General features: G+C 44.2%; 1 protein-coding gene across 1 annotated transcript; it reads right to left on the bottom strand.

Annotated features, from left to right (window-relative positions):
• Nucleotides 1-2,527: 2,527 nt before the first annotated feature.
• Nucleotides 2,528-10,368, bottom strand: pih1d1 (PIH1 domain containing 1). Its single transcript, XM_079177041.1, has 11 exons — nucleotides 10,298-10,368; nucleotides 9,420-9,502; nucleotides 8,851-8,908; nucleotides 8,531-8,719; nucleotides 6,581-6,642; nucleotides 5,742-5,823; nucleotides 5,513-5,609; nucleotides 4,783-4,809; nucleotides 4,612-4,690; nucleotides 3,376-3,519; nucleotides 2,528-2,584 (listed from the first exon to the last, which is right to left on the bottom strand). The coding sequence occupies exons 1-11, from the start codon at nucleotides 10,308-10,310 to the stop codon at nucleotides 2,549-2,551; spliced, it is 870 nt and encodes a 289-aa protein (XP_079033167.1). The 5' UTR covers nucleotides 10,311-10,368; the 3' UTR covers nucleotides 2,528-2,548.
• Nucleotides 10,369-10,854: the final 486 nt, after the last annotated feature.

The raw sequence follows: 10,854 nt of genomic DNA, 5'->3' as shown, positions 1-10,854 counted from the left end.
AGAGGACATATTAAAGGGCAGACAGACGTACCTGTATGAAGGTGGGGTATCACCCGACACAAGAGACAGAGTTAGACAGAATGTACAGACAGAGGGTGTTTTATATCAGGAGGTGGAGGGGCACTGTGTGTGTGTGTGTGTGTGTGCGTGCGTGTGTGTGTGTGTGTGCTGTCTGAATGAATATGTGTGTATGCATGCTGTGAGAATTACTGAGTGTCCGAGTATATGATACAAGAATAACTGTGAGTCCGTGTCCGCAAATGTGCAAATTTGTGTGTGTGTGTGTGTGTGTGTGTGTGTGTGTGTGTGTGCGTGTGTGTGGTCAGGGCTGGGGGCCACAGGCGGATTAAGCGGAGGCAGAAAGACGAGCACCTCCCAGGATTAGGGAGAACAGAGGGATGACCTCACCGGACAAATGGAGGGATGCCACGGGGCAGGCGGAGAGGGGGGTGACAAGATAAAGAGGGAGGGTGTGACAGATGGAAGGAGGGGGGGGGGGCGAAAGAGGAGAAGCAATTTGATAAAAGACAATGGTTATGAAACTGTCATTCATTAAATCTACCACCCGACAAGCTGAGGTGAGTATAGGTCATGAGTCGGACAGAGCTGAGGGAGGGATGGACGACCAGAGGAAACAGGAAGTGGAATGAGGAAGCAGAAGATGCATGTGGGCCAACCGGCCCTTCGCTAAGCCCTTACCCCCGCTGCTACTCCGTCAAGAGTCACCATGGAGCCCACACTGTCACAACTTGCACTCCCTGAATAAATATTATCTAACTTTTGACAAAAATAAAAAGCGATTTCAGAGAGAAGCAGAAGGTTCTACAATACGCCCAAGGAAAGCAGACCATCGTCAACAGTGTCTATGGAGAAACAATATATAACATTATAATTATAATTTTTTTACTTTTGGACACACCTACTTCCTTACTGGAAAGCAAAGAGGGACATGTGAGGGCAGAGGGAGCCCAACAGATGTGGATGCTCTGCAACAGTAGAAAGGGCGAGACAAAGGAAAAGTGAGGGAGGGGGAGCGGCAGGCAGAGGGACGACCAGAGCAGATCCAGAAATAGAAGAGTGAGAGTTTTTTCCCATGAAAGGGGAGGTTTCCAGTTCACAGAAAGAGCTCCACGTAGAATGAGCACACACTAAAGGTAGCCACGGGACATTACAAACAAAGAGTTTTGGCTACAAGCATCATGATTGGGTCCGACCTCATGCTTGCTACATTGCTCAATGAAAGTTTTAAGAGGTCATATATAATTAGAACTCAAATGTTCCTCAGGTCAAAGATATTTTAGACATTGTTAAAAGTCAAATTCGTGCAAGTGGCTTCATTTAAAAAGGTGCAGTAATGTATAAACAAAAAACATAGTTTACCCTTTGCTAAGCCCCGCCCCCCCCACTGCTACTCCATCAAGCTGTTAGCATGGAGCCCACACTGTCACTAACTGCACTCCCCGTTACACTGTTTCTGCAAAGCCGGGTCGGTCTTTATTCACTATTACAATCATCAAAAAGCAAAAACGGCATGGGTAGGGATTCAGCATGCCTTCAGTAGCTAGCGTAGCATTGAAGCGCTAACGTTAGTTAATGTTGTGCTAGCGTACTCTGCTAATGTTAGCTCCACAGGTTTTTACATAGAACCGTAACGTTTTAGAACTGCATATCTCGTTACAACCTCTCCGGGTAACTGTTACACAACGTTTAACCATGACTAACTTTCAGTCCATATATGGCCTGTCTGCGTTTGAGGGGTGGGACTTTTGCCAAAATGCAGCCATGGAATATTAAAGAGGAGGACTCAACAGGTTGAGTTTTCTGTCTTTACCATTGACTCCATAGAGCAAAACCTTAACTCAAGGTCCACTTACTAACTCGTGGCCTTCTTCATTAACTTGAAGCCGATGAAGGCCACCAGATGTGGTTGAAACGACCGTCCCTAAAGTCAAGAATGAACACTACACTACCAGGCAACGTTTTGATCGAGTGTGACTTTTTTCGTGACGTTTTACTATCTGTGAAGCAAAGACTCACTCAAGTTTCAATTTTTTTCCAACCAAAACATCACGTGTTGTCATTCACTGGCTCATTTGACTGAACTACAAAGACTCCAGTGACCCAGGAGAGTTTCATTTGGAACGGTGAAAACCTGGAACCTGTCGGTCACTGTACCTCTGCAGATTCTGGCTGCTGAAGGCTGAGGCTTTTTGAAAAATCTGGGTGTGGAACATGAAAGAGAGACGCTCTCACCTCCCCCAACAGCCACAGTAGCTGAGGTTCAGCAGGGCTTCAGTAGAGCTGCTCAGTGGCCAACTGGCCGACAGCAGATGAGGGGAAATCTCCCAACTGTCACTGTGGGAATGTAAGGTATGCTGTAAAAAATAACTAGCCTGGCGAGGGATTATGCAAGATTTGACTGAGGGATTTAAGTTGTGAATAAAATAACACGGAGAAATGTGACTTAGTAAAAAAAAAGAATTTATTATCACAGCATCATTTTTTTTTAACACAAAAAAATAAATAACAGGACGTGACATTCTTAGTTTCATGAGGACACCACGGGCATCGTGACTGTAAGGATCTAGGAAAGAGACGACAGAAACAAAGTGTACAGTATGTTAGAGACATAATGTGTGTGTGTGTGTGAATTATGTTTGTTGACTGACTTTAACAGTGTTTTGGATTGGTGTACTGTGTGTCTTACCCGTTTAGTTTTCTAGTGTGTTAAAAGGGATAATTTGGATTTTTTTAAGTGGGGTTGTGTGAGGTACTTCTCCATAGTCAATGTATTACCGACAGTAGACGGCGGGAGCAAACCAATGAGCTGCTGTGGATGAGTTAATCAATATCAGTTAGGCTATATTTAGAATATTTACACCGCTTACACCTCGTAAGACGGCCCTTTCTGGCGGGGAACTGAAGCCGTTTTATCCAGCTATGCTCTCTTCCAAGCCACGAGACTCCACCGGCAAAAACACAGTCATTTTACCTCACAGACTGCAGGAGTTGCTGGTCTACTGCTGCCTCGTGTGTTATGTATTATGTGACTTTGGTGAATCCTAACTAACCCTTTTAAAACAACAAAAGGAGTCCGGTGGCCTTCGAGAGAGCATGAATGGACACAACGTTCTCTGTCAGAAAGAGCTGCACTCATCCACAGCAGTACATGGCTTAGCTTCCGCGCAAACTGGGGGCGTGCGGACCGCCACCTGATAAAAATGCGTGCGGTTATCATATTTTGTGTGCTTTTTAACTGCTTGTTGCATAACTACCAGCATCATAATCTGAAGCATCAAGTCAAAGCGTCAGCGTACAGCCATCAATCTTGTCTCACCGTTTGTGCCCGTTTGTCTGCAGTGTGTACTGGTGTACCTGAGTGCCGCTGTTGTACTGTGCCACGCTGTCCTCCTGGTCCACGAGGAAGGCGTGGAAGACGTCGAGGTAGAAGAGCGAGGGCCGAGCTGTCAACACCAGCCGGTCCTCTCCGACGTCCAGAACCAGAGAGCGAGACGACGGCTGCAGGGGAGACAAGTTCACCCAGCTGAGACGCTACCACACTGACCGTCTCTGCATGTAGCAATGATGCACTCTACAGGAAGTGATGAGATATAACTGGGCGTGACGACATCATATGATGAAGCTGCTCGTCTGACTATATTTTGACTCGGATCAATGCAGCGTTAGTAGGGGAACTACATTCATGACGGAAGAATTAATATTGATGCAGTGTTTACTAACTTATGACACAACACCTGTTAATATTGGGCACGCCTCAGACATCATACAGTCAACGTAACATGATGGAGGTGTCAGCTCTTTGATACAGTAGATGATATTTCTACATTAAACACGCAGACTGTAGATAGGAAGTGGATGTCGTCACCCGTTGGTTTGTGGACTGTGGTTTTCAAACCTCGAGTTCAGCATTTCGGGTCGCCGCCATCTTGCTTTTTTGTAACCAGTGAACGGAAGTGACCAAATTTAGACTGGGAAGGAGTGACGTCATGGTAGAGACGCCGTATACGGCTCTGGTAGCGACCTGTCAATCACTGTGTAGCCCCGCCCTAAAGCATACTCTGCTTTATGGTCTGTTTGACTCTAAATGGACCATCATTTACTAAATGAACATCATGCTGTATTGAAGAAGACCTGAAACTAGAGATTGAGACCATGAACTCATGTTTACAATGTTTACTGAGGGAATAAATCAAGAGAGAAGTAGAGTCATTTTCTCATAGACTTCTATACAACCAGAGGAGTCGCCCCCTGGTGGACATTAGGGAGAATGCAGGTTTAAGCCAATTGAACATTGGCTTCACTTTTCAGACCCGGACGTTGCCGCCTAAGTAAAAGTAAGTAATAAAATGATAAGAATAACAAAATATCTCCTACATAGTGGGGCTATGACACTCACAAATCACACAGTGGCAATTTGGTTGCATTCCTTTTTGTCCTGTTATATTATATTGGTTTTTAGGCCTTTTCCGTTTATGTCCTGCTTCCACGTCATATTTCCGCATGGTGAGGTTTAAATGGTTCAGAAAGGAAATAAAGACAGGGGAAGAGAGAAGAGTGTGTACATGTGTGTGTGTGCATTGTATGTCTCACCACTCCAGGTAGCTTTATTTCTGCAATGAGGTACTCAGGGTCACCAGCAGGGGGCTCCACGATCAACGTGAACTCTGGTCTGGAGACAAGATGAAAACAAGACAGAAAAGATGTAAAATGGTAAGTTGCTTTTACATAAAACGTGTAACAGGAAAATAAGAGGAGGTTTACCTTTTGGCCTTAGCAGAGAAATTCTCCCTGCAAGGAAAAGGAACAGAGAGAAGGAGATGTGAGCTGTCTGATACAAATCATAAATCCACTCTCTGTTTCAGCCCTTCAGTGAATAGACTTCAAATTCCAGCATTATAGACAGTATTTATATCGTCTTCATATTGTTGAAGACTTTTTAAGATCACCGGAGCCCTGCAGGAAGTAAAACTACAACCACAGGAATGCAAAGATCTTTGATGGAGCACAGGAATGTCATCGTGGTCATAAAGGTCATAAATAACAGTTTCATCAGCTGTTGCTGATTAAAAAGGTCCTTTTATGAAGAAACTACACGATGAAAGAAATGTGTGCGTCTGATTCACCCTCATCAAAGACATTCTCCGAGAGATATACCAACACCACTCTCTGGTTGTTTTCATATTTGAACAGCTCGACAGTTTACTGTGTCCTTGTGTCAAAAGATGTCGATCAGTCTGCATATTTGTTTGTTTTTGTCCGGGTGACTTGATAGAAAATAGAATTGCGGCCTTGTGTTTACATCCGTGTCCGTCCAAAACGTCATCACTTCATCCTGTTAGACAGTTGAGCGTCATAATCAGCGTTGGAATTCTTGAGTTATGGCAAAATAAATGTGCCAGCAGAGGCATAAAAGCAGAACCCTGCAAGAGGTCAAGTGTTCTGTGAAGCAGCCCGTCCAGACTGAGACAGAGACTGAGACTGAGGGACGTACTGAGGCTGCAGCTCTTCAATCACCGGCCTGCTCTTCGTACGAATGTTCTGCTCGCTGACAGAACCCAAGAACTTTCGGTTCTTCAAAACCTTCCAGTCTGCAGAAACACAAACAAACAATCTCAACATCTGCTCTTACGGATACTCACCCCCACACACACCCACTCCACACACACACACGCACGCACGTACGCACACACACAAACGCGCACACAAACGCACACACTGACCTCTACTTAGCTCCAGATTGTACTTGTTCTCCAAACCCTCTAAAGACACCAAAATAACAAACTGCTGGAACAAGGGATCCTTCTGCAGAGACACAAACACAAACGTTTCACATTGTTACAGGACATTCGTTGGTCTTCACTCAGCATTCACAGCACAGCCAACCGGACGGTTAACAGGGTAGAACTACGGCATCGGGATGCCCTCTGATGGTTAAGTGTGGACAATTACAGAGGACCTAAAAGGAACACAATATAGCAGCGATCGACGCTTCACATTTCCCTCAGCATATGAAAAACGGGCAGCTGCTTTCATTTGTCAAAATTTGGATTTTTCAATTCAGCGTGATTTTAACGGTTACTGCTGAGGACATAAATCAGAAGATTCCTCTGTATGGACAAACAAATGTACATAAAATGCTCTAAGATATATATATATATATATATACACACACACACACACATATACATATACTGTATATATCTAGCCGATAATTTATCATCCGATAATACGAAGCCAAATTGTTTCCAAGCGCAGCATGTACACACTCACTGCAACTTTATTGAAATAAAAAAAATGTATGTACTTAACTATAAAAAATAAAAGAACATTTGCTGAGTTAACAATAGTGCTGTCAGATTTGGCAGAGCTATGAAATATGAAATCATCCATCTGAGCCGTTTGTGCCCTGAGGTGTGCATAACCTACAGATAATGAACTCTAAAATGATACAAACGTGCACTTAAATACAAACCTCTTCACATTAACAAATTAGATAGCTGTACTGAATGGATAAAACAAGACCTCACACACACACACACACACACACACACACACACACCTGGCACTTCTGGAAGAACTCCTGGTTGACGACCACATCGTATGCTGTGCAACCCTGAGAGTCTGAAACGGAAGGAGAAAGACGTGTGAATTTCAAGTCAAGGACAAGCGTGGGGAAAATGTTGACCCAGGCCAAACTCATGTCGCGCTAATTGCTTCCCTTCTGTTAGAGCCATACTTTGAAACATGTGGGAAGCAACAAATATAAAAAAGAACATTGGAGCTCCAGCTGTCTAAAACACAGCATGTGGTCTCACAAACCAAATTAAGGCGACGAATCGACATCGGATGTAAAAATCCCTCGCCGAGGTGTGAGGAGATTTGACATTCTGAGGAAAATACCAAACCGGACTAAAGGATCCAGCACAGCTGTTGAGGAAGCATCATTTCTCCATTATGAGAAAGAGAGTGATGGATTTGATGCAGGGTCAGATCGTGGACCTTTGCTAGTCAATGGCCCCAACGAGGTCATACTTCCCACAGCGGGCCCCAGTATTGTGTGTGTGTGTGTGTGTGTGTGTGTGTTAGTTATTGGGGACGACTCGATTGGATCCAGCCGCGATTTGATGAGCACCAGCTTTCAGTTTAATGGAGTAACCTCTCGGGTCGATGTAACACTTAGAAGAAAACATTTAGTTCGCACAAACGAGTTGGCCCTGAACTTGCCGGCTACATCATCTCTGACATCTGTCACAGGAAGTTTGCTCTTCTCGCCTTGTAGCTCCTCCGGAAGCGCTGATGCCAAAGATCGCTGCTGCTACCACGAAATATGTGGAGACACGACTCCAGAACCTCCCGTGCCTGGAGTTCAACGACATGCAAATGCAAAACTCCCTCTGTCATTTATTTGGGTTTTTTTTCATCAGTGATCACATGATTGCACTTAAAACAGTTTTGCTGCGACAGTGACTTTGTGGAAACATGTTGGCACTAGTGGGGCACTTTTCCGTTTAGAACTACAGTGAAAGGTTCCTCGGTTTGAAACGCTGCCTGCATGCCGGTTCTTGTAAGAACTTCATGGACTATGAAGGAATTTTGCACTTCAGCTTAGAGCTGTTACGCTTCTACGTGCAAGACTCAGAGCATTAGTGTGGCAATAAACAAAAAGTGCCGGCCTGAATGTGAAATATAGAAAGGCCTCTGAAATAATAGTGAGGATGAATGTATTCCTCACAACTAAACCACAGCCGTAGACCTTTCATCCATGTCGTTCATAACTGGACTTTAAAAAGGCATCAACTGTCGGTTAGAGCACAACAAGTAGGAAACAACAACGATAAACACATGTTGTCTGGAGTGAACTGTGATGTATTTTTAAACTTTTCTTCTGTTTTCTTTCTCTCTCACACACAAACTCACACATACACAAAGTGAGGAGGGCCCCAAAAGAAAGTGTTGCCTATAGGGCCCCTGGAGCCGGGCCTGCAAGCATTTATTTGCTTTGGAGAGATTTAGTGGAGTACTGGCTAGCTAATCGCCGCCACTCTACACTGTGCTAATGTGGCAGATACAGCCAGTATGTGAAATAACCTTTGGCTATCGGGTGCCCGGGTTCCCCGCCCCCCCCTCCACCTCCACCTCAACATTTTGCAATTGAGGCTTTCAGGGGGTCTAAAGTGTCGTGCTGCTCTGCACACTGGTTACAGCCGATAACGCCGTCCCAACCCACTGCATCTTCACGGAAGGCGTAGCGCCCCAGCCTCCGGTTCTCCATCAAGTCAACACCGTTAGCTCCGTCAGGACGGTGGCCGTTGTTTGCACTGTTAGCACCATTAGCACTGTTAGCTTCTAGCCACCGCCTCCATGTTAAGAGACGATCACAGATAAGTTCAGAATAAAAAATGCATCACCTTTAACTATTTTAAATTGTGGACAGGAGCGATAGTCAAACTCCAAATGAAGTCCACACAAAATGAAGAGCAAAATAGCGTCTTTGGCTTTGTTCACGTACGGTTGTCCACTTCTGTGTGTGGCTCGCCGAGGCTCATGGGAACTCTGTAGCCGCTGGGATCCTCTGATTGGAGCAGCTCCACGAGCTCATCTCTGGAGATTTCCGGTGGCAGCGGAACCGAGTTCGACTGACAGATGTTGACGAAGACCTTCTGCTGGCCTGGCCCTGAGAGAGTCTTCACACACATGCCTGAGAGAGAGAGAGAGAGAGAGATAAACAAACACAGAGACATGCACAATGAATCATGTCCATGAAGAAACTGTGGCACCGTCTGCCAAAGTTGAGGACTTTGATATAACTCGTATTGTGGAGCTACTCACCAGGTTGAGGTCGGATTACTTTGGAGTCTGGATTTTCAGTCTGCATCTTTCCCATGGTCTAAATAGACAACCAGCAGTCTTTTTAGGTTCACGGATGGTTTGCAAACACCTTTTTTTTTTTTACATATTGAACAACATGAAAATAAAAGCTATCGTTACAGGAATGAGTTAAATGGAAGGATCCAAAGTCAGACATGGGTGGTCTCCATCTTCGCATCTAACTCTCTGCAGTAAAGCAAGTAAACATATTTCCAAACACGATGAACGCTTCCTTTAAAGCGAGACTATGTCACCCTTTTTTAGTGAAGAAATGACACATTGCTCCACTTAAAATTAAAAGTTGAATTCATAAGAAGAAAAAATGAGCCCTAGCTCACACACTCAGGGGTTTTGCTGCTACATGCCTTACTTGGTCTGGTATGACCAGCTGGTCATTAATAAACCTCTGAGGTAAAGTGTAACTCATTTACTGAGCCAGTAACTTATGACTATCCTCCAGGCAAAAGTCGCACGGTCTCACTTGAATCCAGTTCCCTCAAACAGCAGCATTACCTGTAGAGCATCATTACCTGTAGCAGCAGCTGTTGGTAGAGCTCCTCCTGCTGCTGTAACTCCAGCTCAGAGCCGAGGAGGGAGGAGTCCGTCGTCATGGCTACGAGCAAACAACAGTCGAAATGTAACAATCAATGGCTACCGTTTCTCTTGATTTGATTTTACTCGCAAATGTGAAATATTCTGTAAGGAATAACGTTCAGACACATTATAATTTGTAATATTTACTTTTTTTCCAGTGTACTCTGCTCTCTGTGTATGATCGGTTGGACTGACAGTAAACGTGATATTAACTGATAACTAACAAACTATTATCAAAAAGAGGATAAGTTCGTTTTTCATTTTTTTGTGATTTCTCTTCAACACGCATGTGCGAAAATACTCACAGAACTTCATAAAGTGACATATCGTACAGCATCAACAGGAGCTGTTGTTCTACTTCTCTCAGAGAAACCAAATGAGGTATTAACCCTCACTGGGCTGAATGCACTGGTCATTGATACTGGAGAGAACTAACGTTAGCTAACTGTTAGCCGGTTTGTTTACGTTAGGGAAAGTCGTTATTAGCTTCCGAGGCTAGCAACTAGCACGCTGAGGCTAGCAACTCACTGGAGAAGCTAATTGCTTGGCTGGTCATTAATAGCCACCGATGCAAAATTCGTTGTAACCGCCGTCTTAAAGTAGTTGCTCCTAAAGTAAGGATGGTCTCTGGGGTAAAAGTCATAAAAGATATAACGTTAATAACCCTACACGGTCACTCTTAGCTTACTAGCAGTGCATACTAGCCGAGTGACTTCACTATTTGTTTACTTTATTATATAGTTTGACTCTTTGCTGTGTCCCGTGTGTTTATCGTGTCCCTCGTCTCTCCACGAGTAAATCAAAATGTGTTTACCCTTCTCCTCCATGCTGCTGTTACTGCTGGGAGAAGTGGTCGCGCCGCTGGTGTTCAACGCAGAAACAACGCTTCCGGTACGGAACCTTCAAAATAAAATCAACTGGTGATAAGAGTCTGGGAGCCGGGACAGTGGTGGAATAATTACTCCGATCCTTTACTTGAGAGTACCAACACATGACTGGATTTCCGTAATGTTCGAATTCTGTATTCCAACACTCGATTGATGGTTATTATGTGAAGCCTCTGTATTTGAAAGAGGGAGGATGGAATTTCAGATTACACAATGGTGCTATAATAATGAAAACAATGTGCTTTAGGTGGTGCTGTCAGTGCAGGTCTAGGCAATGCATCTCAGTTGGTGGGTGGTTGGGCTCAAGAGACAACACATGAATACCACTCCCACCAGAAATATATACTGTATATTGAAAATGCCACTAAATGCTGAAAATGTGTACCTATTTTTTAGCCATAATTAGTAAGGTAGCCTAATATAATGTACTTGACAGTTTGCTGTTCATGTCTTTACGCACAGAACACAAGAGCAGAAGAGATTT

Source organism: Pholis gunnellus, assembly GCF_910591455.1.
Source record: "Pholis gunnellus genome assembly, chromosome: 17".
NCBI classification, from domain to species: domain Eukaryota; kingdom Metazoa; phylum Chordata; class Actinopteri; order Perciformes; family Pholidae; genus Pholis; species Pholis gunnellus.
This window is presented reverse-complemented; position numbering and strand designations above follow the sequence as displayed.